General features: G+C 52.7%; 1 protein-coding gene across 1 annotated transcript in view; it reads left to right on the top strand.

Moving 5' to 3' along the window:
• Positions 1–27,751, top strand: part of LGR6 (leucine rich repeat containing G protein-coupled receptor 6) — a 154,084-nt gene that overhangs the window by 58,950 nt on the left and 67,383 nt on the right. Inside the window, exons 3-4 of the mRNA XM_063418666.1 lie at positions 7,327–7,398; positions 19,649–19,720. Of these exons, the coding sequence (XP_063274736.1) occupies positions 7,327–7,398; positions 19,649–19,720 (144 nt within the window). The remainder of the gene's footprint in view (positions 1–7,326; positions 7,399–19,648; positions 19,721–27,751) is intronic.

Raw genomic sequence — 27,751 nt, forward strand, 5'->3', positions numbered from 1 at the left:
GTCCTGTGGAGGAGAGCTGGTGTTTCACACCTTTCACAATTCCCCCTCTTTCTGTTCCGCTATTTTAGCATCACCCCAGACTTCTCATGAAGGTGAAGTTTCACATAAGTCAGAGATCAGCTGGACTCAAGGCTGAGCTTGTGCATAGACCTGGGATTCAGCCCAGGAAAAGGAATAATAGGAAAGGGGAAGACAGCTGCAAAAATGGGTGGATGAAGCACAGGTGTCCCATGGACAACAAGGACAAACGTGCCTGGTTCCACTGCTGTGGAGCCCTGCAAACGCAGGTTGCTGGGCCCACTTGAGCCCTGAGTGCGCTGGTCCTCTGCACACACCCACACTGGATAGAGGCCTGTGAGGAAAAAACGAGAGCAGGGTGGCACCTGAGGGTCCTGAGGACAGCAGAGCAATCCCCCAAGCCACCCATGGCACCCAGGCAGGCTGTGTCCTACAGGGCATTTCTGCACTGGCTCGTCCCTGCTCTGGACACCAAACGTGTCCCCATGGGATCAGAGGGTGGTTAGGGCACAGATGAGGGTACGGGGACTGCTCCAGCTCACTCCCTGTGTGGTCTGGGTGAGGTTATTTTCAGTGCCAGTGCCTCATCTGTCCAGCAAGGAGAGCAGCCCCTCAGATGTGCCCTGCTAGCCATTTGTTTTTACTGAGAGCTGCTCAGGAAGTTGTTGTGAGTGCAGATAGTTCTCATGCTCAGGGGATGCCCAGAGCCCAGATTCTCCAGGCTCAGCTGCCTTGAAGAGGCAATGGGAGAGGGTCCCTCTGTGCCCGTGCCCAGGCTGTGCCCTTCTGGCCCCCCAGCCTTTTTCTCCAGAGACGGGAGAGGCTGTGGGAGCAGGCACAGCCCAGGCACTCACCAGAAACTAAAACCTGCAGAGATAGAGGTGCTCAGAGCTGGGCCTCACACAGGCAGGGAGCAGCCCAGAGTTTAGTATGTCTCCTCTTTGTTTCTTTCCTTTTTTTTTTTTCCTTCTTCTTTTCTTTCCATCTTTTTGGCAGCAGGAAGATTGTTTAAAGTTGCTAATAAATTCCAGTTAATGAAGCCTGAAAAGCCAGAGCTGGGAGCCAAGAGAAACAAGAGCAATCAGTACAGAAGGAATAGAAAGAGATCTTGAAAGCCAGCCTGGGAATAATAACATGTTGAAATGTGTTCGCCGGCAAGGGCTTTGTTACCGCGCTTTGAATCCAAGCACGAGTGCTTAGTGCCAAGAGGAGAAACTGCAGCCAAAGGCAGGTGTTCATTGCCATTCACCTCTTGCTTCGGGGCACAGCGGCAAGATCAGACCCCTTCCCAGCCACTGGCTCTTTCACCTGCCTCTTCCCGGGCCCCGGGGCAGCGGGACTCACCGTCACGGGAGTGCCGCGGAGGAGCGGCAGGCGCAGCGCCACACGCCCAGGGCCCGCTCCGGCCTCTGCGCCAGGCCGGGGCACCAAGAGGCAGCACAATATGAAATGAAAGAAAATGCAGGCGTGTGTGCTGGGAATGCGAGTGCAGCAGCCCTCTTCTCCTGCCTTGCACCTGTGAGGGAACCCCCTTCTCACTCCTCTTCCCATGTGGGTCCAGAGGCCAGTGGAGCCATCACAGCTCGTGGGATGCCAGCGCTGTCCTTGGGTGCCTTGGCTGCTGTTAGAGCACCCCCTCGCCCTCAGCAGCTCCAGGCATCTGGAACATCCACCCTGGGGGCCTGTCCAGCACGGGGTGTCACCCCAAGGCAATGTCACTCTTGCAGTGATGCTGGCAGTGGGGCAGGACTCCTTTGGGAGTGACAGCTCTTCCATGGAAGGGGGCTGGCATTTCTGGGCAATGCTCTCGTGTGCTGGCACTGTGGTGAGAAGCTGCTTCTGAAGCAGTGCAGTAACGTGTCTGAAATAGGGCACCCCTGAGACATGGACAGCAGCTCTGGTGGGTTTCCATCTCACATCAGGCTGGAGAGGCCTCTTATGGAGATATAAATGTTTGTAGGGCCATGACCTTGCTTTGACATGCTGAGATTTGGAGGCAGAATCACTGCTCCCTTGGTAGCCACCTTGCCTGGCACAGCTCTCCGTTTCCAGGTGGCCGTAGCTAAAGAGCTGCAGCTCTGAATTCTTGGCCTCTGTGGTTGCACCAGGATTCTGCACAGCTCCTGTGCAGAGAAGACACCAGGGTACAACTCCTTGGCAACAAGGAGACCAGCTCTGGTTCATCCAGGACTTTCTATCCCCCTGGCTGGCACCAGTCCTTGGCAGAGGATGGTGCTGTTCATCAATTCAGTGGGTGAGCAAAAGCACAGAGAGAGTTAAAGGATAATTCCTCTGACTAAGCCTTCCAAAAGTCATCCCTGTGCATGGTGTGAGGACTGTCCTTGGCACTGGCTAAGGTGCAGGTGAAGACAGGAGAGAAGGGCTTCTAGGGGGTTGTCTATGATGAAGATTGACCAATGAGGCCAAGATACTGTACCTGCCCAAATCAAATCCCAAATATTTTGAAAATTTTGAGATTTCCATTCTATTTAGATTTCCATTCTTCATTTAGACTAGGGAGTATGTTCAGCAACTGAAAAATCGTTGCTAGTTGGGATAGCTAATCCCAGTTTTCCTGAAAACTGCTTTCCATATGACTAACTCTGGGGTACCCCAAATGGGACACCAAAAGTAGAGTCAAAAGTCAAAACTGCTCTGAAGGTTTGGAGGGAACAAACTGAGAACCTTTGCAGTTTATGATATAAAGAGATGGAGTGAAGGTGTTCAGTGTCCTGTTCACTATGGAGCTATGTCTTACTGATGTTACTTGGCAAATGAATCCAAACGGGCTTGCAGATGAACATTTGTGTGGGTTGAAAACTGGCTTGAGGACCATAAACAAAAGAACAAATGCGATCAATCTATCGAGTTGGAACAGGCATTCGAGGGGGTACGGCGAGCAGAGCTAGAAACAGGTACAGTCTTCTCCTCAGGGATGCAGTGAGACAGCAAAGACCACATTAGAGGCATCTTCAGGAGATACCAGACTAGGACCAGCTGCAGATTCCTGTGTGAGAAGGAAGAGTCCATGCCTGGCCCTTTTCTCAAATGCTTATAAATGCAAATAAACTTGTTGATTTAATTGGCTTCATTCCTGCTTTGCACCAGCACAAGAACAAACCCAGGCATGACAAGGGGGCCTGTGGTCCCCTGTGTGCCCCAGGGAAGGCCCAGGCTTGGCGTGATGACACAGTTTAGGCAGGAGCATGGAGTGTCTGGGAACACTGCCTCGAGAGGGTGAGCGCTTGAGAAACCAACCCCAGCAGGAGATCAAAGGGGCGGCCGACACGCTCAATACAAGTTTGGCAAGGGGAGAATTTCACTGGGATATGGACACACATGTTTGTCCTGTCCTGCCAATGGGCAAAGTTCCTGCCTCCTAACGTGAGTGATAAGAGCATCACCGAGCTGCCTGAGCACCTGACATGAGCGATCTTGCCCAGCACAGCCTTCGGGCGTGCCATGGAAGTTGTAGCATGACCAAGAAGCCCAAGATACAGGAGGGTTGAGCCTGTGGTAACTGAACAGCAGCAGCCATATGGTGGTAAACCATGAGTTTGTTCCAACTTGGAGTGTATTGGGAATGCAGATCAAAGCCTGGAGGAATGTTCCCAGAAATCACGGGAGTGGTGGAAGCGGGGGAGGGGGCAGGATCTAAAATCCACCGTGAGCTTTCTGAAGAAAGCCAGCTGTATCCAGCTGCCACCCTCCCCTTCTACCTGCCCCTTCTCTCCTCCTTCTATCTGTCACTTTAAATCCAGAGCTTTCTCTTTCTCCCAACCCTCTGTCACAGTGTAAACTTCAGGACAGCAGGACATACCACTGAATCCAGTCTATCCTAAAAAGAGCCCTGAGCAGACATAGAGCTGAGCTCATGTGCTGTGGACCAGAAATTCAGCCCTGCGAGAATAGCTCCTCGTCCCTGTGCTTGAGGCAAAGGCAGTGCCTCCCTGTCCTTCTTGGTGGGGTTATTTGCTCAAGTCTCCTCCACAGAAGGAGTAAATTAGGAGCTGTCTCAGGGGATGTCACACTGGCAGCATCACTTCAAATGTTATTGTTCCATTTTAAATGGAAAGGAAGGAACCATTTCACTGCATTTCCTGTGGGATTCTGCAGATATATTCAATGGGTGCCTGTCTGCCAAGCAGGGGAATTTCTGGAGAGTTTGAGTGAGAGGGACAGAGGGAACCAAACACTTGGAAGACTACCAAGTGACCATGGACAGAGGAAGGGTCACACACAGGATAACTTTTATGTCTTGGGTCTCTTACATGAACTGGCATGGGAGTTAATGGTATGAGAGCAAAGAATGGTCAGGAAATGTTCCAATAACTGGAGCCCCTTTGCTCTGGAGCCAGGCTGGAAGAGTTGGCAGAGTTCACCTGGAGAAGAGAAGGTTCTGGGGAGAACTTAGAGCCCCTTCCAGTGCCTAGAGGAGCTCCAAGGGAGATGGGGTGGGACTTTGGACAAGGACCTGGAGGGACAGGACAAGGGGGAACAGCTTCCCTCTGCCAGAGGGCAGGGTTTGGTGGGATATTGGGAAGAAATTCTTCCCTGTGAGGGTGGGGAGGCCCTGGCACAGGGTTCCCAGAGAAGCTGTGGGTGCCCCATCCCTGGAAGTGTTCCAGGCCAGGTTGGATGGGGCTTGGAGCAACCTGGGCTAGTGGTAGGTGTCCCTACTCATGGCAGGGAGTGGAACAGGAGGAGCTTTAATGTCCCTTCCAGCTTAAACTGTTCTGTGGTTCTATGCCATGTTTCCAGTGGTCACCCTTCCTGCTTGACACCACACAAGGCTCACCCCTTCCTGTGCTGCTCTCAGACAGGTGGGACAGCCATGCTCTTTGACTGGGACACCTGGCTACACCCCCAGCATCATGCAGCCCTGTCCTGGGAGGTCTAGCTAACCTCCAAACCCCTCACCTCCAGGCCCTGTGTGCATGTCCCAGCCACACACCCCTCTAGAAAAGTGAAAATTCAGCTTGTGTGCCCAAACAGACATGTCCCACCTCCCAGTCCCTGCAGAGAAGTAAGCAGAGCCCATCTTGGACCCCAGTGACGCTGTCAATTGCCTTGGGAGGTGAGTTCAGAGAAGTGGTTGTGGTTGGTGCCTCCCTTTCCGCCTGCTCCTGGCTTGGCATGGACCTCTAACCTTGGTGAGAGGAGCTGCCCTGCCTCCGTGGCAGGGAGGAGGTGAAGTATGGGGAGAAGAGCCAGAGGTGAGCCAGGGACAAGGCACAGTCCCAGTGCAAAATGACCAAGGGCAGAAACATTTGCAGCGACAGTGAGGCATGGGGCCTTTTCTGAGGCTGGGGGTTGCTTTGGACCTCTAAAATCACCTGAGACAGGACCCATTGAAACCAGGGCATTTACCACAGAGTTTTTTCTCCCTTATATTCTGTGTTATTCACAGAACATGCCAGAGGCTGGCTCTGCATGTGTCCCACCAGCATCTGGAGCTCCCTGCTGTTCCTGCCAGCAGCTCTGAGGCCAGCAGCCCCAGCTGGGGCTCCATTTCAGCCTCACATTCCTCTCCTGCTAATCCTGGAGGTCCCAGATCCACTCAGGGACCTGGCAAACACTCAAACACACCCAGGGAAGTGAACAGAGAGGCACGGAGCTGCCAGGAAAGGAGCCGAGAGGCACGTTTAGCCTGGAGCTGGTGCGAAGTGCCAGCAGTGGAGGCTGGGGCAGCCCGGAGCTCCGGGGAGGTGAGGACAGACAGCCAGGTAGGACAGACAGCCAGGTAGGACGGATGCAGGGAGCAGCCTGAGGATGCCGTGCAAGAACACCTCCCCTCCAGGCAAGCTCTCCAGCCTCCCGGACAATGCTCCCTCCCATGTGGAAATCAGCAATCAAAAGGAGCAATTACCCCAAATCACAGCCCCCAAGTGACAAATAGCCCAGCCTGCCAGGCGGATCATGTGCTGCAAGAGGCAGGTTACAACCTGCTCACACACATTAAAGGGACGACCCTGTGCTGTTTATGCTGTCAGAGGCCTAATTATGGGAGCAATTTTCTCCAGACTGCTGAGGGGAGAGACGGAGAGGGAGAGCACCCGGGCAGCCCCACACTGCTCTGCCACAGGTGAGAGTGGCTCTCTAAAACCCAAAAAAAGTCACTCGGTCCCTTCAGTGAGCTCTGCAGAGCCCTGGCTCCCAGGCACTCTGCTTCCAGCCCGGATTGCACTGCTCAGCTTCCACACTCGTGTTCTTCCCGGACAAAATGCCTAAAAAAACCAAGCTTTGTCAAAGTTTAATGAATACCTTTGCCAGATCTATGCCCAGCCTCTTGGACCTGCTTTGGACTTGCTGTGAGAGTGAAGATGAGCCTGGTCACAAATGATGTTCACTGTCTCTGTTTTGGAGGTGCAATATGCCACTCCAAGTCAAGTAGACAAGATTCTTGCCCAATTTTAGTAGCAATTTAGGGTCTTCATCAGGTTCTTGAGCCTGTCTTTATGATTTCTGGTTGATGGGTGCACGAACTTCATCCACGTTTGTCCCCATGTGTGAAACAGGAGGAGAAAGAGAAAGGTCACCTCTTCTCTAGGTCAGACCTAGATTCAGGAGTCCTGGACTTTACTCCCAGCTCTACGACATGCCCTCACCATAGTCCTGATGATAACAGTGATGCAGTTTCTAATGTCAGTGACAAATGCAAACACCTTTTAATTCCCCAGCCTGCTCTGGGCCTTGTTAAAATTTGAGTTCTAGGATCAGGTGATGCTGTACAATGGTAATCCCACGGGTTTCCTTCAGTAAGTTCTGAATGTTCTCCCCTGCTCTTTGCTCTATGTCCCAGATATGACCCATTTTCCATTGTGATGCTGCTCTTTGCTTTGACTTCCTCTCCCATCCCTTCACCCTCATTCATTAGCCAGGATTTAGGGACAGTCCTCCCAGGGCCATACATGGGCAGAAACAGCTCTCCCCTGCTCTGCCCTCTCTGCCAAGGCCTGGCACAGAGCAGGGTCTGTAGGCTGGTCACCACCTGTGCTGTAATTTTTGTGGAATGGAGACCTCTGTGTCTATCCAGGGAAAGTCTTTAAGCCATGAGCTGTCTCTGGATGCTGAAAATGCTGGATTCAGGTCTGGCAGGAGTTGTGATTTTCTTTGCCTGTTCCTCAGGCTGGGTGAGGGGGTGATGTGCAGAGGCTGCCGAAGCTCAGGGTTGTGGCTCAGCTTGCAGGTGCTGCAGCCTCCTCTGGAGGGGACAGTGGCAGGATGGAGGAGTTGTTAAGCCTCTGTAGACAAGGGACTGTCATCACAAGGATGTTGACACATGACTGGCTCTTCTTTTCACTGCAGACGCCTCTCTGGAAACCAGATCTCCAGGATCCCAGGGGAAGCTTTCTCTGGCCTCTACAGCCTGAAGATTCTGTAAGTCCCTTTCTCCTCTCTGCACAGCAATCCCTGTCCCTGCCTCTCCCCAGCCCCTGGCACTGGCCATGAGCAGGGACTTGCAGCCATCCCAAGGGGATGCAAAGCTACCAGGAGCTGTGGGGTCAGATTTAAACCTACATTGCAAACATGCCCTGTGGTGCCTGGGGAGCTGTGCCCCACCCCACAGACTGTGAGCAGCTCTCCCCAGGGCACAGTGTGCCCCGGGAGAATCTGCAGAAGTGCACATTTTGCATAAAACTCACCAAACCCCCCCTAACGTGGTGTCCCCCAGATGTGGAGTCCACACCCCAAATTGCCCCCCTCTGCTCCGCTTCTGTGTTGGGGCTGGGTTGAAGCAACTCAAAGGTTCTGCATCCTGGCAGGTACTGGGGAAAGGGCCTGGGCTCTGTCCAGCTCAGTTGTCCTCACCACAAAGCTCTTCACAGCCGTCTGCAAGGCTCTGGAGTGACCTAGGAAGGCTGGGATCCTTGGGCAGTCTGACCTCAGGGACCCCAGCCCGCCCCAGGCCAGGAAGGCAGCTGGACACAGGAGCACTGCAGCCATCAGGGCATGCCTGGGACCTGCTCACCCTGCTTAATAAAGGCAGGACACTCACCCCTGCTGTCCACTGGGGAAGGTCTAAGAGACAAAGCTCCTCTGGAAACTTTGAAAGCCACCCTCAGCTCAGCTGTAGCACCTACACTCCCCACGGGCCACGGTGTCTCATGGAGTCACTCTGCTTTTTGTATCCATGTGACATTCCCCAGGGTCTGTGCAGGATGTTGAGGTGGAAGTCCCTTTCTCCCTAAGGAACCATCTTAAAAATCTTCTGCAATAAACATTTCATCCCCAAGGGGATGTTTTGAACTCAGCCACAATGTGAAATTGTTGTAGCTGGTCCAGTTTGTGCAGAGAGAGCAGGTACAAACCTGCTCCCAGGATTAGAGAGTATAAGGCTGTTTACTACGTCTTCTGAAGATGTAAAGTATGAATCCTGCCCTAAATCTCAGGGCTTAGAGATTTATCCATCCCCTGCATTAGGCAACAAATCAAAGGAACTGAGGAAAAACCGCAGCTCTCCCACCCAATTTCAACAAGAGGAGCCTTCTGCTCTGGGGACGCAGGAGCTTTTAAAGGTGCTTTTGATCAATTCTGTTTGTGGCAGGCCCAGGGAAGGACTAATGCAGCGTTCCCAGAGCAACACCTCCCTTCCAGAGCCCACAGCTCGGTAGGAAGGGGAGGGTGTGCTGCTCCCTCGTGCCCCAGGCCACGGGCTCAGTGACACAGCCACAGGCAGCATCAGCAGGGACAGGGACAGGGACAGGGACAGGGACAGGGACAGGGACAGGGACAGGCTCACCTGTGACCCCAGAGCAAGAAGGGGCCTGAAGGATCAGGGCATCTCCATCTGGGACATGGTTGTATCAGGATCTTGCTCCAGGCTGTCTTGTGAGAGCTGCAGTCAGCGTCCTCATGCTGCAGGACAAGCTGCTTTGCTCTCAGCCAGGCTGTGCCCAGTGGTACAGGGTGGAATGTGGGCTGCCACATCCCCCTGGCTGCAGTCCAGCCTGAAATTAAACCATGGGCCTGCTTAGAGACACAGTTTAATGGTGGAGCTGGCAGTGTTAGGTTAATGATGGGATTCAGTGATCTCAGAGGGCTTGTGCAGTGTTAATGCTGCTGTTGTTCTCTGGCACTTACCCTGACCCCAAACCTTTCCCATGGGGCTGTGTGGAGCACTAGCCCATGGATGCTCACAGTGACTCCCCCATACAGGCCCTGCCATGAACCTCTCATTTAACAAAATTCCTTCTTCCTAAAACCAGGGGTGCTACCAGACCCCATGTCACTGGGAGCATTTCATTTTCCAAAGACTGCTGGTTTTCCTGGGCTGTCTGCAGTGGTGTGTTGTGCTGCCATGTGCTCTCATACAGGAGATGCTCTGATCACTCTCTGCAGTGTTTCTGTGGGTGGACTCCACTGGAGTGAGGTCTTTGGGGGAATGCAGACGCAGATCCCTGCATCCTCCAGGAAAAGCAGTCCTTGATCCCCACCTATTCCTCTGTCACTGTAAGAGTGAGGGCAGCAGTGAGGGACACGATGGAGATAGATTGGTCCCTGGGAATTGCTGGAACAGGTCTAGAAATGTTTCCAGGACAAATCTTAGGAGCACTGAGCTTAATCACACTGGAAGGGTTCTTGGCAAGGGTGGGGACTCTCACTCATTTCTCTACTAAGAAGAGACTAAGGAAAACCACAAGGTACTGAAGAATGCAGGTGAAGGCCACCGTGTGTTTCCATCAGGTTGTGATAAAGCTCCGTCAGGTCACTGCAGCAGTGACCTGATTGGGGCTGGTGGCTCTGCAACAGCTCAGCAAGATCTGCTCCATCTCTCCAGGGGTCAGAGGGAACAAGTGTATTCCCTGAGAGTCTGGTTATGGCCATGGGGCTGGATCACCCTGCTCCTTGTGCCCTGGGAGTGACCAAAATCCCTCGCCCTCTTCCCAAGCCACATCTCAGTTCCCTCTTCTTTTTGCTGCACTTCTCTGTACCCCATCCAAGCCTGCTGAGGGCCAGAACCCACTGCTGAGCTGGCTCCACCAAGATCTCCCTGTATCCTGGAACTCTGAGACTGCAATATAAATTTCAGCCTGAAAGACAGGGAGGAATGTGGGGCTGCTGGGCAAGTGCAGTGACTTAGAGGTTGCTGTTGGTATGGACACTGTGGGTACTAGAGAGATAAGGGTGCAACCAGCTGTACATTGGTGTAAACTGGTGTGCCTTGTGCAGGACACTGAAGGGTGCCCAGAGGAAGCACCAGTTGTGTCCATGTCCTGTGAAACTGCCCTGGGAGAGGACAGCATCTCATGGGACAGGAGGTGCTCACTGCTCTGCCCCCCATCCAGACCAAATCCTTGCTCCCTCAGGGCCAGTGTAGCCATTCCTGCAGTTATGTGCTTTTGTTTGCACTTTAATGTCCACTAAAAATCCACAGATAGTGAACTTAAATCTCCACCAAAAACACACGGAGCATATCTGGAGAGGGAAATCTGAAGACCCCATGAGACAGGAAACATGACAGTGATGCTGGGATGTCAGGTATTAAAAGACAGGAGCATGGAGGAAACTCCTGTCTCCTCACTTTAGGCAGGGGCAAAGCACTGAGTTTATATTTCACCATTCTGGCTCTGCTGAAAATCAGGAGAGGACTCAGAGAGGGCAAGTCACCCTTCAGGCTTTACACTGAACTTCACTGGGGGTGCTGGCCAGCAAACGGCTGCTGCTGTGCTGGGACCCACCTGCACTGAGACACCAGCTGTGCTGCTTCTGTTCCTCTTGAGTGAGCTTTGGCCAGGCCACGCTGTCCCACCTGGGACCTGCCCTGCAGGACACAGGACAGCAGCAGAGCAGCCAGGTGACAACAGGCAGAAGGATGAGGAAACCCCAAACCCTCACCTGAGGGGAACCTGGAATAGAAACTGCAGGGGTAGTAGAGCAGTGGGATGGATGCGCCTCCCCTGCCCGTATCCTCCTCCTGCAGCTCAGTGCTCAGCTGCTCACTGGCAGCACAGGGGCCCCAGGGCTCCTGGGCTCACAAGGGGCTCTCCAAGCCTCTGGCACTGTGACAAGCACAGCTGCCTGCCCCCTCAGCTCCCCTGCTGCACCCCACTCACACCACCCTGCCACTCTCCTTTCCCTCTCTCCCTCCCTGGGGCATCTTCTCCCCTCCTGCTGGCCATGCTCACGGCTCAGGGGCAGGGAGCACCAGGAGCTGCCTCGCTGCTGCACCCACAGCCCCTTCCCATGGGGGACACGCTGAGAGGCTGCTGGGACCCCTCTGAGATGAGTGTCACCCACACAGGGTGTGTGCCTGCTGTGAATGTGCCCTGCAAGTCCATAATCCTGGGCTGGGCTCCTCCCTCCGTGCTGTGCAAGGGGCAGGAAAGCCCCAGTGATGGATCCCGTGGGTGTTCTCTGCAGCCCACCGGGATGGAAAACCTCATCCAGGTGGGCAGCTGTCCCACAAGGACCAGCACAGCCTCTGGGGCTCCTGCACATGGATTTGTTTCTGCAGCCAAGGTGTGCTGGGCAGATAAAACCCTGGGTCCTGAGAAGGATCAAGGGTTTGGTGATGAACAAGGAGTCACCTGAGGTCACCTAACCTGGAGGAGAGGGGAATGAGGATGGACACAAGCTCAAGGACAGTCTTCAACTGCAATCAATAAGGAGATACATATTCTCCATATATGAAGACAAGGAATAGAAGGTTTTGGGGTAGATGGCACCAGAGATATTGAGGATGTTGTGTTTAGAGGCATGGGTGCTGTGTCACAGGTCTGCTGAGGTCTGACAGGTGACAGGCGTGGGAATGACTGCCCCAAGCGTGACCAGCTGGAACCTGGGGGTGTCCAGGAGCTGACTCACAGCAGGGCCAAAGATCTTACCTCTGGTGACAGGGGTGTCTCCTGAGGAGACAGGCTGATATCTGGGGATGGAAACAATTTTCCTAGTTTAATTTTAGTGTGCTAGAGCCCTAGGGCTAATTGCAATAGTGTGCAGGTCCACAAGTAAACTCTCGCATGCTTCTTGGGCTGACAAGGGGCCTGGTGCTTTCCCAGCCTTTCCAGAGAATTAGTTTATGTTTTAAAAAGGATGGGAAACACCCTGGGAATTCCTCCACAAACCCGCCTGTGCAGATGGTCCTCTCCCTGCCCTCGGAGTGAATCCCAGGGGTTCTGGAACCTGGACCAGATTCTTGGCTCTGCCTCCTCTGGCTGCTTCACTGCACAAAAACCACCTGGAAAGTGGCCATGAAGATAGGCCTGTGCAGAAACCATGCAGGGGTACACCCAGGGAAGCAGGTATGTGGAGACTTGGAAGAGAGCAGGGGAAGAACCAAGCTGCCCCACGACAACAAAACACCATGCTGGGATGTGCTGGGATGTGCTGAGGTCTTCATGCATGGAGCCTGGAGCCAGTCAAGGGCAGGGTGAGATGTGGCCTCCTCAGCCCCCTCAGACAAGGACAGACTGGCAGGGTGGATGCTCAGCAGCAGTAGCTGGTGCTCAGAGGTGTTCTCCACTGGCAGGTCCATCCCTGTGCAGAGACTTTGGGAGTGCACCTCTCGCAGGGGGCTGCTCTGCAGCACGGTGCACTCACATCCTCTCCACAGATACTGATGTTCCTCAGTGCAAGCTTCACTGCCAAGATCATTGGAAGCCACTCCACAGGCAGTTTTGATCCCTCTGCAAGCTCCTTCCCTTGCAAAATTAACTCCTTGGTCCATACTCTCCCAGCCTTGGAGCTTTCCAGGGTGGCAGAATGTGCTGCTTAATGAGAGTATCTGGAAAACTGGAAACGTTTCCACCCTTCCAGACCTCCTCATGAGCTGTCTGGATGCCTCTCACTTCCAAGTGACCTGGCTGGAGCTCCATCAGCCAGGAAGCTTCCATCCCAGGCAGTCATGGGGCTGATTTGTGCTGTCACAGCTTCCCAGACATCCCACCCTTGCACAGGGATCTTTCCCCAGCACTGCCCTGCACAGCCAGGATTGCCCCTGCTCTGACTCCTGGCTGAACATGCTGCAGCAGCGGCAGTGCTTACCAGCCAAGAAGAAATCCCACACCAAATCCCACAGGGAAAGACTCCAAGTGCAACCACAACCTCACCCCACAATGTGGAGAGCAAAAAGGCTGGGTGCATCCTCTTGGCTGCAGACCCTGCACCCACAGCAGGCCCACCCTGCCACTCCATTCCTCAGCAAGCCCCAACCAGCAAGTGTGAGTGTGTAGACCCCTTGCTGCCCAACCTGCCTGCACAGCCCAGGGTGTGAGCCCTGCCAAGCACTGCCCTGCACTTCCCAGCTCTGCCCAGCTCTGCCCAGCACTGCCCAGCACTGCCCAGGGTGTGAGCACTGCCCTGCACTGCCCTGCACTGCCCAGCTCTGCCCAGCTCTGCCCAGCACTGCCCTGCACTGCCCAGCACTGCCCTGCACTGCCCAGCACTGTCCAGCACTGCCCAGCACTGCCCAGCACTGCCCTGCTCTGCCCAGGTCTGCCCAGCACAGGCAGGTTGACCCAGCACTGCCCAAACCCTCGCCAGCACACACTGTCCCAGCACTGCCTGTGGTTCATCTCCATCAACAGGTAGACTGGACAGGGCCTGCCAAGAGTGGCCTTGTCCAGCACATACCACATCCCCTGGATGGGGACTACCCAGAGGCCACCAGACCCTCCTCTCCTCCTGAAGAGTGATCACAAAACCTCCTGTGGCCCAGGACAGGTGTTGACTCACCAGGCATGTGAACACACATCGAAAACATCTCCAAAAACGTCACCTTGCCCCAAAATGGCAGGTTTGGAGGTGGCTTGGGACACTTCAGAAATCCCTAGACAGACCCTACCTCTTGGCCATCCATGAGCCTGTGCAGACCAGAAATGGCTTTGAGACAAAGGGAATGGTGTGGCACATCCAGGAGGCGCTCCCATTGGGAGGGAAGAGGAACGTGCAGAGCTTGGAATGTCTTTAATCCCCATGCATGGGCTCCAGGCACAGTTGCCTCCAGCAATAACAGCCCTTTGACTGTGCTGGCTGAGTCACTTCAGCCTCCCAGGATGGGGACACTCTATCATGCACAGGCCTGCACCTCTGAGGGCTGTGTGTCTGCTGAGGCTCTCTTGTGCAAGGATCCTGGTGTGATGGGACCCGATCCCAACATTCTTCTGGTGGTTCAGGCGTGGTCCCTGCCAACAAACAATCCTTCTGCTTCTGAAAATGATACCCGGCCTCTGAGGAGCTGTGATTTGTTCTGGTTCCAGTCAGACTGCTGTGGGCAGCAGGTGGTGTGTCCGTGTCTGGATCTGCAAGCCCTGGTATCACCTGGACAATGCCAAGCAAGGTGCCAGTGCTTCATCCACACCTGGGGTTGAGTCCCTGCTGGTCTGAACAGTCTTTGCTTGTCATGTTCATCACTGTCCTCAGCTTGGCCAGGAGCTGGCTCATCAACCAGCAAGGTCATAGAAACACAAAATGGTTTGATTTGAAGCAAGCTTAAGGACCATCCCATTCCACCCCCTGCCATGGGCAGGGACACCTTCCACTCTCCCAGGCTGCTCCAAGCCCCAAACCTGACTTTGGACACTTCCAGGGATGGGGCAGCCACAGCTTTTCTGGGCACCCTGTGCCAAGGCCTCACCACCCTGAATAAATCCTATGAAAATTAGACTCAGCAACGGAGAAATCACATCAACTATCCAGTGCAGGATTGCTCCATGGGCACAAGAATTTGAGCTCTGACTAAGGTTGTCTCCAAGCTGTTGTGAAGCAGCACCTTGCTGTGGAAAAGCCAATAAAATCGAGGGATTTTGTTTGAAGGCACGAACAGATGGAGAGGCAGGAACAGATGCTGACAGGCAAAGGCTGAGGCCAGGGTGATCTGGGATCTCAGGATCGCTGTGATCTTGTGGACTGAGGTCCAGCTTCACAGCCCATCTGTGCCTCAGTCAGCCACCCTGCAGCAGGCCTGGGATCCGTGCAGAGCCCTGCACCATCCCTGCTCACACCCTGCACAGCAGCTCCCTGCCCTGGGGAGAGCACGAGTGCAGGGAGCCACAGTGGCTGCCCCAGGCTCTTAGGGCCACGAGGTCAGGAGATGACAGATGACTGGTTTGCAGAGTTGTTACTCTTTTCAGTGCTGTTGACACAAATGGTGCAGTGACGTCTTGAAGCAGAATGTATTTGCCCTCCTTGGCGATGGCCTGCAGCCCAGGCCTCCTGCTGTGGGTGCTCTCTCCCCTGTGAGCTGCAGCATTGTCTTCCCCTTTCTCATACAAGAGCAGCACCCCAGAGGGCAAAATGCCACAGAGAGGGACCCAGTAGCTCTGTCCCAGCTTTTCAGATGCCTTGTTGTCCTCTGAACATTTTTGCCCTCCCCCTGTTGTAGCACAGTATGGAGCAGGAACCAGGTACCACAGAGAGGAGGTGTGATCCTGCAGGTGTCCAGAGATTTCCCTGGCATCACCCCCCAGGTTTTGGTACAATTATTTGAGCTCCTCCCAAAATTATGTTGTATATTGTTTATGAAAAAAAACCTAATATACAAGGGTGGTTTAACGTGGTTTGTAAGGATTGACTGGAGTGAGCAGGGCCTGGTGGGGTTTGTCCTTGATACCAGACTGTAAGAGAAGCCATCCTGGGACATCCAGGGATAAACACAGCATGTCTTCTGCTAAAACCTAAGCTCCCTGTAAGAAAAGCTGGAGCTTTCCTGAGCTTGAGGCTGAATGAAGAACTTCTTGTTTAACACCAGGGTGGCCTTGTCCCTAGAATATTATCAAACTCTGTTTGGAGTTGGTTTTTGGCTTCTCTGAGTCATGCTCTGATGATGAGGTATTGGATTCATTATGTGCAATGTGAAGAAGCTCTGGTTCTTGTCCCAGTCCCAGCATCTGAAAACTTCTCTAGCTGCCCTGCTGCTGTGAAAAACAGCATTGTCCACCACTCCAGTGGTTTTTGAGGTCTCTGAAGCATCTTCCTTAAATATTGTTTGTCTGCACCAAAATGGCTTCATTCTGGAACCAGTCCATGCTGATGGTGGTCTGGAAAATCTCTCAGTCTGTTTTACTTGTTGGAGAAGGGACTTGTAGGCAGCAGAATCCAGCAGAAGTGTGACAATGGGCTTTGCTTTAGTACTGACTTCGGATACTTCCAATGATCAACACAAAACACAAGGCTCAGATTTCAGAGAGCCACTGAGATTCAATGTCTGTCCCACCAAAACCCTGAAAGCACTTTCCGAAGCCTCACTCTGTATCTCTCTGTGCTCAACTTTACATCTTCTTGATTTTTAACAGGCATGAATTATTATTCCACTTTGCTGGGCTGCAGGACCCAGGGTTTTATCTGCCCAGCACACCTTGGCTGCAGAAACAAATCCATATGCAGGAGCCCCAGAGGCTGTGCTGGTCCTTGTGGGACAGCTGCCCACCTGGATGAGGTTTTTCATCCTGGTGGACTGCAGAGAACACCCACGGGATCCATCACTGGGGCTTTCCTGCCCCTTGCACAGCACATAGGGAGGAGCCCAGCCCAGGATTATGGACTTGCAGGGCACATTCACAGCAGGCACACGCCCTGTGTGGGTGACACTCATCTCAGAGGGGTCCCTGCAGCCTCTCAGCGTGTCCCCCATGGGAAGGGGCTGTGGGTGCAGCAGCGAGGCAGCTCCTGGTGCTCCCTGCCCCTGAGCCGTGAGCATGGCCAGCAGGAGGGGAGAAGATGCCCCAGGGAGGGGGAGAGGGAAAGGAGAGTGGCAGGGTGGTGTGAGTGGGGTGCAGCAGGGGAGCTGAGGGGGCAGGCAGCTGTGCTTGTCACAGTGCCAGAGGCTTGGAGAGCCCCTTGTGAGCCCAGGAGCCCTGGGGCCCCTGTGCTGCCAGTGAGCAGCTGAGCACTGAGCTGCAGGAGGAGGACACGGGCAGGGGAGGTGCATCCATCCCACTGCTCTACTACCCCTGCAGTTTCTATTCCAGGTTCCCCTCAGGTGAGGGTTTGGGGTTTCCTCATCCTTCTGCCTGTTGTCACCTGGCTGCTCTGCTGCTGTCCCATGTCCTGCAGGGCAGGTCCCAGGTGGGACAGCGTGGCCTGGCCAAAGCTCACTCAAGAGGAACAGAAGCAGCACAGCTGGTGTCCTGCTCCTCACACCCTCTGTAATCATCCTCAGGGTCTCTATTCTCCTCAAAGAGCACTTCTGTCCTGCCCTGGCTCTCCTGTTATTCCCACTAGCCCAGGCAGAGCTGTAAGCCAATGCCCAGCTGTATTTGTGCAGTCTTTAATCCCTGTTCATCCTTGGAGCCTTTCCCTCAGTTTCCCTGTAGAATTCTGCATTTCCCTACTGCTCTTCCTCACGAACCTCTCCACACACCCCTGCTCATATGAGCAAGTTGTTGGTGGAAATGCCTGGCGAGATGCTGCAGATCCTTAGTCATGTTCTTCATGTGGAAGGGAACAATTTATTAAGTGTGGCCTCTCTGCTGCCCTTTTGTACCAAACACATCTTCTCTCCTGCACTGAATGTCAAAATTTAACATTTCACTAAAGCAAAACTTAAGTCATGGTACCTGGTGTCTATCCTTTCTACTCCATTCTTATGGTCTTTTACCCTGTGCAGAAAAAAATTTTGGCACATCTCATTTTTCACTAGCTTCTTCTGACAGTTCCTCATTTCCTTGCTCTATCCTCCGTGTTCTTACAAATAATTTACTGGTAAGTCCCCATTTTCTTCCAGAAGTCAAAGAGTTTTATGCCCCATAGTTTTCCTTTTTAAAAGGTTATCTCTTCCCAACTTCCATGTCAGACCTCTGAATCCTTGGCAGTAAGGCTGCAGTCACTGCAATGGGGAGGTTTCTGGCCTGCATCCATGCTCCTTGGGCTGCCCTTAACCCCTAAGGCCATGACCTGCTCCTTTGACACTGGCAGTAAATTATGACAGCACCCTAAGCACCATTTCCTTTTTTGTGCCATCTCCAATCACTCCTAGGTGGTTTTGGAAAGAGTAATTGCAGACATGTAAAACTTTCCTTTTTTAGGCACTTCCCCTGGCCCAGCTGCCTTGCTGGGATGTGTCTGTTATCCAGGGGAGCATGTGGCAGTGATGTCTCAGTTCTGCAAGGAACAAGTAGGTTCAGGATAGGCATGTCCAGAGTCAAAAACAGCCTTTGCAGAGATGCTGAGATGATGGCACAAGTAAACGCAGATGTGTGGTGCTCAATAGGTCAGGGAGAGAGGATTGTGTGTGAGCAGGTCTGAAACACCCCTTGGAGTGTTCTCACTCTGCCTCCATCCCTAGAGCTTCACAGACACCCACCCCTGGGTGCACTGTCACTTTTGTCTCCTCCTTTCCCATCACCTGTGTAGATGTCTCCATGTCCACGGCCCTTCTCCATGCCCTGCACTCACTTCCATCTCTGAGGGGTCCCCCTGGCTCCTGCCTGTTCAGCCCAGCAGCTCCAGGCACCGGCTCTCTCTGGAGTCTCTGCTTTGGTTTTTCCCACATGTGCTGGTTTGAAAGAAAAACCAGTGAGACTCTAAGTCACAAATACAATTCACTAGAGAGAGAACAAACAACAAGAAAGGTAAAAATAAAATAAGATAAATACAATAGTACAAAGGACCACTGACAGAGTCAGAATACAAACCTGACAGCCTGTTGGTCAGGGTGTTGGAAGCAGCCTGAAGTAAGTCCTCCCAGAGTGACAGTTGTGGCTCTGTTGGAGTAGAGATGAGCCTCAAGAAAGGGTCCAGTCGTCCTCTGGGAATCCAGTGGGAACAGGCTCCCTTGGTGTCTGGGATTGCTGTTTTATCCCGGTGGAAAGGCTTTGGCTCCTCCCGCTGGGTGGAGCATCTCCCAATGGGATGAGGTGATGTTATCAGTCATGTGAGAGGCATTCAATGGCCCATTCACAGATGATGTCCCTCAGAGCAGGGTGGGTGGAGGAAGAGATAAGGAGGCCCTGCCTTATCTGGTGTTATCAGGTGTCCATTAACAGAAGGCATCTCCCCTCATTCCACACCTAGGGTTACAAGAGATAAGGAGCAATATCTCCCAACCTACTTCAACAGATGAAAACAGAATACACATTTTTGGTTACATTTCTCAACCCAAGACACCACAGCAGTTCCAGTTTGTGCTGCAGGCGGTGCCGAGGCTGGGAGGTCCCTGAGCACACAGCAATCAGCAGCTCCTCACCCCCCCCCGTGCCTGCAACTGCCCACGGCGGGACAGGGGAGCTGCCCACGGCGGGACAGGAGAGCTGCCCACGGCGGGACAGGGGAGCTGCCCACGGGCTGCTCTCCATCCCCTCTGTGGGGAACCACTGCCACACACGGGCAGAGGACGCCTGACTGCAGGATGAGTGTGGGACAGCCTGGCTCAGAGCACTGGGGTCACTCTGGGGTAACAGATACCTGCAGGACAGAGGCCCCTTTGTGGTGACACCCTCCCAGTGGACCCCCCCTGCAGCACCACTCACCTCTTGGACCTCCTGCTGCACATCCTGGGCCAGACTGGGCTGCAGCTCACCTGCCTTAAGCTTGTTTAAGAGCTCTGGCTGGCCAACATGGTGCTTTCCAACCACTCCAGCTTTCCAGTAAGAACCCAGAACAACTTCAGGAACGAGCAGCAACATCCTCCATTTCGTGTCAGGCTGTTGTTGTTGGGTTTTTAACAAAGTTTTCTTTTTTCTAATTATAGGATGTTGCAGAACAATCAGCTGAGCCGCATCCCTGCAGAGGCACTGAGAGATCTTCCAAATCTCCAATCTCTGTAAGTCATTAAAAATCAATGCTGCGAGCTGTACAGTCCCTTGGGAACCCCAGGCTTCCCAGCATTTGAGTCATTAGTTCCTTTGTCAAGGATGTTCTGTTCCTTCTTCCTTTTCTTTTTCAATTTATGCAAAGATTACTGTCACTTACAGTGGAAGGGAGGGGAAGGCAGTTTTCAAGGAAGAAACACTGTCTTGGTAGAGGATGTTGAAATTACAGCTCCCCATGTGTGCATTGTGATGAAAAGGCCACCAGAGCCAATGCATATTTCAAGGAACATTGGAAAATATCCACCCAAAGAGTCTCTGTCCTCTGCACTGTGGACCAGAGTGGGGAAGGGACCTGCCAGCGAGCACAGAGCACACTCTGGGCTGTCAAAGTGCAAGTTGGGCTGTTTTACCCAAATAGAGGATAATTGTGTCAGGGTAGAAGTGCTTGAAAGGCTTTCAGCAATTCAGCTCTGGGAAGAAGCTGAGGCTGTGATTGTGTTCCTTTAAAGGAGCTACACCCACCGCAGGTTTGTGCTCCTGTGTTCCCTAAAAACTACTCGACTTTGGAATTTTGCTGTTTTGCTGAATGGGCACAGTTGAGCCCAGGCCCTGGGAGTGCCAGTGAATTTAGGGAAGATGTGTTTGGTACAGGGAGCACAGCTGAAGCTTGTAAGAGGATTCTGAGCTGGGCTGAACCATTGAAAATCTGACCTGATCCCTTAATCCTTAATTTCAGTCCTAGTCTTACACAGCTCTTTTACATAGAAATGTTAGCTGGGAGCACCTTCTGGAAGTCTCCTGCTTGGAGCAGGACTATCCCAAATTCTCAGGGGGCAGTTGCAGCTTTGTCTGTACAAGCACAGAGATTTCCCTCCTGCTGGCAGCCTGGGGCTGTTCTTCCTGGGGAAGAAGCTTTTTGTCAAGTCCAGCCTGAAACTCCTGGAAGGCATTTTGTGGCCATTACTCTTTGTCTGATCACCTGAACCACTCTGAAGGGCTTGGCCCCATCATCTTTGGTTGTGGCTCCCTGGCAGTTCTCCTCTCAGCCCCTTCTCTGCTGAGTGAAACCAACCCTGTTCCTTCCACCTCTACTCATGGGACAAGTGCCCTGGGACTGCCACTAGTCCTGACTCAGCCACTAGTCTTCCACTGGCCCTGTCTCTTTCCTCTTCATCCTTCTTACACTGGGCATCCCAAAACTGGGCACAGCTCTCCATGTGTGGCCCTCCCAGTACCCAGTAGAAGTTTCTGTAAATATTGATTTAAATATTAATTTGCAATGGGGGTGTTGGCTGTGCAGGATCTGAATGTTCTCTCTGCCAGAAGAGATTTGAAACATTTGTTGTTGAAACACCACTGGCACATGGTTGTGGTTGTTATTAAATTGTGTTGACATCAGCACCAGTGCCAGAGTCAAGACCCCCCACTCCAGGGATTTTGAGATGAGATTGTTCTCCAACTGAATTCTCTTTCAAGGGAAGTGTGACATGGAAGGTCACTGTCCCAGGAACACTGTCCCCTTCCTCCTCAGCCTGTCTCTGCCATGCCCTGCAGGTGTGTGACAGCCAGTGCCACCAGAGCCCACGGCTGCAGGGAGCCAACCTTTGTTTGTCAAGGCTCAGCACAGCCACCACTCCCGGGGCATTCACCACTGATGGGTGCCAACCTGGGCTAGTGCTGGCAGCTCTACATGCCCACAGCCCCTGCCAAAATTCCACAGGGCACCACAAAATACCACCTGAGAAATGCAAAACACCCCAAGAAGATACTTGCAGCACTTTGGGGGTCATTTAAGGGGCAAGGTGGGAGGATGGCTTGTGTGAATTGGCACAGAGGTACCTGCTCCTACTGCACTTTGGGGCCACCTCATCCAGGGTGGTTTTCCCAGGTGTCTCCAAAGCTAGGGCCAGCTGGGAGCCAGTGCTCTTCCTGCAGAAATGGAACAGTAAAAGCAAATTTTAGGAAGAAGTAAGTTGCTTTAGACAACCTGAGGGAGACTAGGCTTGGAATAAAATCAGAGGGATGAGTATCTGGGCAGGTCTGGCTTGGACATGCCTAATGCCTGTCACAGCAGGACTGCTTTAAAGAGCCCACAGTGACCAGAGGCTGCTTCAGCCAGCTGTGTCCTGTTTGCCCCCAGAACATGCTGTCCAAGCGGGTCAGTTCCCACCCAGGGTCCAAGGTGACTGAGCAGGGACCTCCTGCCTTTCCTGAGCAGCCTTGTTCCTGTGAACCAACCTGCCTGGGCTGCTATTGCCCTCTCAGAGCTGCCCTCAGCCCCTGAGGCCTGCAGTTCAGCCAGCTCTTTCTCCCCAGCAGGGCACAAGCACCCATGCCTGGTCCCTCTGGGCTCCTTCACTCCTCATCACCCATTTATGATACCTGACCCCATTTCCCTGTAACAGAGCTGCATCTTCTGTTCTTTCCCCAGCTCCTCCTCTGAGGCTCAGGATCCTGTCCCAGACATAAACTGAGCACAGGAGGGACTGAGACTGTCACCTTGCACTCTTGCCTCTATCTTAAAAAAAAAAAACCCTCAACAAGACCTGAGTTCAGGATGAGAAAGGTGCCAGCACCTTCTGACCTGCAGGATTGACCCATTCAGTGCTCCCAGCTGCCCCAGCCAGGCCCGTGGCACATTCACCAGCGACCAGGCACAGCAGGAGCAAGTGAGTTCAAAGGAAACCTCCTGCTGGGAAAATAAACTTTGCATGGGAAGCGAGACTCAATACATGTTCTCATGCTCACAGAGTGCCCAGGGCTTCTTTAGAATCAGAGCACAGAATCACAGAAGCATTACTGTTGGAAAAGACCTCCAAGATCATCGAGTCCAACCTGTGCCCAATCCCCTCCTTGTCACCCAGCCCAGAGCACTGAGTGCCACATCTAGTCATTCCTTGGACACTTCCAGAGATGGGGACTCCACTACCCCTCTGGGAAGCTGTCTTGGTTTGGAAAGACAGTTATCTGTCAGGGAAAAACTGGAGTTTCCCTTGGAATGGAGAATGTAAAAAGCCCCTCCCTCCAAATTATTACAATTTTGCAATTAGGAGCTTTCAGGCAAAAGTATGGGAATAGGAATAACAGTTCTTTACTAGGAATATTAAAAATACAAATGCAGTAGTACAAATAAAATAGAAACCACAAACAAACAAAAGTCCTAGAAAACCCTGACAGAGTCAGAGATACGACCTAACACCCTGTTGTCAGGGTGTTGGAAGCAGTTCAAATAAATCCTCCTGGAGTGACAGATGTTGTTCTGTGAAGTAGAAATGATCCTGCAGAAAAAAGGGTCCAGTGCTGGTGAGATGAGTCTGGTCTTCCTCCAAGGATTCAGTGGAAAACCAGCTAAATTGGTGTTTGGGATTGCAGTTTTATGCTGGTGGAAAGGCTTTGGCTCCTCCCGCTGGGTGGAGCATCTCCCAATGGGATGAGGTGATGTTATCAGTCCTGGGAGAGGCCTTCAATGGCCCATTCACAGGTGATACCCTTGGAGGAGGATGGGTGGAGGAGGAGATAAGGAGGCCCTGCCTTATCTGGTGTTATCAGGTGTCCCATTAACAGAATGCATCTGCCCTCTTTCCGCCCCTAGAGTTACAAGAGATAAAGAACAATATCTCCCAACCGACTTCAGCAGATGAAAACAGAATACACATTTTTGGTTACATTTTTCAACCCAAGACAGAAGCCCCTTCCAGCACCTAACAACCCTCTCAGTAAGAAATTCTTCGTGATGTCCAACCTGAACCTCCTCTGGCACAGCCTGAGGCCATTTCCTCTTGTCCTGTCAGATTTACACAGATGACTGATTAACACCCTTTTTGAGAGGCCCATTTGAGAACTGGCAGAGCATGCAAAAAATTAAGAGATGTTTATTGGGAACAGCACAATCCCCTGTAGCAGATCTGTTGGGACCTTAAAGCTCATCTCATTCCAGCCCCCTACCATTAGCACCTTCCAGGGTGCTCCAAGCCCTTTCCAGCCTGGCCTTGGACACTTCCAGGGATCCAGGGGTAGCCACAGCTACTCTGGGCAACCTGTGCCAGTAAGATGAAGAGCTCCAGGAGAAGATTTCTGTAGCAAAAAGCAAGCAGCAAAACATGAGTACTTGTGTCTGTCTAACATCAGGGAACCCACCTCACCCATCCTGTTCTCTCTGTGCTTCCAAGAGTTCAGGGTAAAGCTGTAGGAGATCAGCCAGGTCCCCAGCTGTCACTTTTCCATGTGTGCCCCTGAGGCTGGCCCAACTCTTCCACCAGCTGGGGGGCAGTCTCTTCTGGAAGCAAAAGTTTCAGGAGTGTTCCATGCAATGGAGAACTCTTCCCTGACTGAGATGGTCAAAGGAAGGGCAAAAAGTGCTTCTCAGAAGGATCCTGAGCACAGATCACCCCCAGGCTGCAGTGAAACCTGCCCTCAGCATGGAGAGGACAGCAGGGAACTCCTCTCCAGCATGGGTATCCCACAGGATGGTTTTTATCCAAGGGACAGGCACAAGGCAGCTCTGCCTCACATTGGGACCACACCAAACTCTTTTTCTGTCTCAACCCTGACTTCTTTAAAGGGTGGAGGGCATGTGCAGATAAAGAAGATGATTTGCACTTTCCTATAATCACAGGAACATCCAGGCTGGAAGAGATCTTCAAGATCACCTAATCCAGCCATGAGCCCAGCACCAACCTATTGACTCCCCGAGCACATCCCTGAGTGCCACGTCCAGACACCTCTTGAACACCTCCAGAGACAGTGACCCCACCACCTCCCTGGGCAGCTTATCCCAATGTCTGACCACTCTTTCAGTGAAAAAATAATTTCTAATGTCTAATCTGAATCTCCCGTGGAGCAGTTTAGGGCCATTTCCTCTTGTCCTATCACTTGAGATATGGAAAAGAGCCTGACCCCCACCTGACCCCACCTCCTTTCAGGCAGCTGTAGAGAGCAACTTCCTCCTCTTCCCACAGAAGCTGCACAGCAGAGACCCTTGGACCCCAGAGTCCCAAGAACCACATCTGGTGACACAGCCCAGGTGCAAGGCTGCAAGGCTGCAAGGCTGCAAGGCACAGCCCTGCCCCAGGTGGATGGGAACATTTCTGAGCACACACAGGGTGCTACAAGGTGGTACCACTGCTGTGCCTCACACTGGGGCAAGCACAACCTGGAAACATCCTGGGTCTCATCCTGTGTGCTCCCCTGTGGGAGCAGCCAGTGCTGGCAGAGTCATGCAGTTCTCCTTCCAGCTCATGTTCAGAGATGCTCTCCACCCAACAGGAGTGGCACAGCCCTGTGTCTGAAGGGGAACACAGGGTTGAGATGCTCTGCTTGGTTTCTGGTGGTGCTGCCATGGCTCCTCCAAATGCGGCAACTCAGACCAAGGGACTCCATGCAGGTCTGCATTAGAGTGATTTTTTTCCCCTCTTTTTCAAATATCTGAGTCATTTTCCACAAGTTTATGAGACTCCTGTGTATCCATTGCCAAAAAATTCACCAGCCTGGAACACCTTCAGGTCACCCACAGTAGTTTTCAAGAATTACCAGTCAGGCCATCTGAGCCCCAGTGTATTTGTGCTGCTCAGAGACTCCTGTTTTCCATTCAGAAGGGGAAGTGGCTTTATGGCACATCATGACAGTCCATGAGTTACCAGACTTGTATGGCACTTGGTGAAATATTTACTCTCTCTTTGCATGTTGGCAACACATCCTAAGCAAGCAGGACAGCTGGGAAGGGGGTGAAAATGGGAGCCAACAGGAGAGGGGTGGAACCAGTACCAGACAGAAAGGGATTGTGTGTTGGGTATTTTCTTGCTCTTTCAGGTGTTTACATTTGGTGTCCATGTTTGTGGTTCTGGGATTCAGGCAGGGTTTGAAGGGAAAGTGTGTATCCCTTAGGGACCAACTGATCCAGGAGAGGCAAGGAAGACTTCTCAATGCACAAGTCTTTTCTCAAGTTTATAACAGAAGCAGCAAAACTAAGTAAAGACTGAGAACAATTGTTTTCAATTTTATCAGAAAAACTTGCCAATCAGTTCAAGAGATGAGGTGAACAGACAAATGGGACAGGAAGGGATGTTCTAGCCACTGTGGGACAGAGAGGCTGGCATTCACTGCCTGCACAGCACAAAGTTAGATTTGAAATGTAGCAAAAAACTATGTCAATGAACTGCAGTTGTCTCCAGATATGGCAGCTGTCTTGGCTTCTGGGCATTTAGAGAGGATGAGACAGGACACGTCACCCAATTTTGGTGGCCCTTGGAACTGAACTGCAGGGTCCCTTTGCAGCACTGCTGGAGTCCAAGCTTGGCTCCCAGGCAGGAGGAGTCTCCAGGGCTGTGCTGAAGTCCCTCTGTGTGCTGGCTGAGAGTGCTGGACAGTGCAGGCAGAGCTGCTCAGGCTCTGCACGGTGCATGCGCTGCGATGAGGAACCAGCTGCAAGTCTGCAGGGAGGTTGGGAGCCCCTGACACAGGGGCTGTGTCATACATACCTGCTTGGGAGAGGGGAGGCCAGGCAGGAAGAAAATTCAATAAATGCTGTCACTCAGAGGGAAGAAGGAAAGCCATTCCTCCTTTTTACCAGGTGCTGATGCATACTGAGGTAGGAGTGCCCTGTGGAGAATGATCAGGGTCAGGGGCACAGTCAGAGCATGAACTCTCCACTCCAGAGTGCCCAGGAAAGCCTGGACCCCTCTTGCCTTGCACATGCACCCCCCCGCCTTCCACCCTCTGGCTTTGTGGCAGCCTGAACACAGGGCTCCAGCCTGCCCTCTGTACCAAGAGCAGGAGCTCTCTGTGCCTGGGTCCTGCTCACACCTGTCTCTAAAAGACCAGATAAAATGGAGAAACACAGGTGTCACAAAGACCAGCTTACACTGATCTGCTCTGTGGGCCTTTCCCCTCTTCTAATGGGGACCTGCCTTCAGGTAAGGAGCTTTCTGAAAGCTGCCAACCCATGAACTTCAGGTGTACAGAATTTTTCATGGCAGGTGTGGTGTCCCCGACAAAAGACATACTGTGGAACCAGCACTGGGAGAACACTGATTTTAACTACTCTAGATGAGGCACACTGGCTCCCTGGTTCAGCCCAAGTTACTGAAGATCCTTCACTGGACAGACAGCGAGCCAGAAAAAAAATGGTTCAGGCAAGTGAGATGGAAGAGCCAGAGTGTTCCCCTTTGGATTCATTCTCCTGGATATTCCCACTGCCCTGTGTGATCCTCAGATATCTTTCCTAACCAAAGAAGAAGCAGTCCTGAGTTCTGGCAAATAACATCTCAAACACAGTAAGAGGGCTTCCTGCTGCAAACTCTCACACAGGTGCTGTGAATACCAGCCAGGAGGAGGTTTCCATTCACCCCACATAACTCTGTGCCAAAAGGGCATTTGCAGGTCTAGGATGCCACTGCCCATCACGCTGTGTGCTGACCCAAAGCTTGGCTGCTCTGGGTTGGATCACGGGGTATCACCAAGCACTGGTCACCAGGGGCCTCCTGTGCTCAGCACCATCCCTCCTCAGAGGGTTTGGCTCTGCCCAGCCAGAGGTGTCCATAGTTCACCATGCCCGTGGATGTCAGCCAGCCCGAGGAGGCAAGTGTCAAACCACCCAGAGAGCCCCATCCACATCAGACACTCCTGTGCTTGCAAAAACCCCTCAGCAGCTCCTCCAAAGCTGCAGCCATGCCCAGAGCAGAACCAGACCTGCCCTGCTCCCTGTCAGCTACAGGATGTGGAGGCATCACTGTCTGGAGCCCCAGCTGTCAGGAAGGAGACCTTGGCAGATTTCTCTAGATGAACACAAAGAGGAATTTGGATTTCAAAAGAAAAGTCCAGGCTGTGGAGGCTGAGCCTCTTACCAAGTATGAGGGAGCTGCTTCCCAGCAGGCTTGATTTATCTGGGAAGCATGTTGGGAAGCCCGCTGGGGAGGATTAGAAGGAACACGCACCCCTGATGGCAATGCTCTGAGCCCTGCCAGGGTTGCTAGGGCCTTACGTAATGCTGGGATCCAGTTGTGATCCCCTGGCAGAGTGTCTGGCTGCTGGTGGTTTGTAGGTGC

The sequence above is a fragment of the Prinia subflava genome, chromosome 23 (genome assembly GCF_021018805.1).
Source record: "Prinia subflava isolate CZ2003 ecotype Zambia chromosome 23, Cam_Psub_1.2, whole genome shotgun sequence".
Taxonomy (NCBI): domain Eukaryota; kingdom Metazoa; phylum Chordata; class Aves; order Passeriformes; family Cisticolidae; genus Prinia; species Prinia subflava.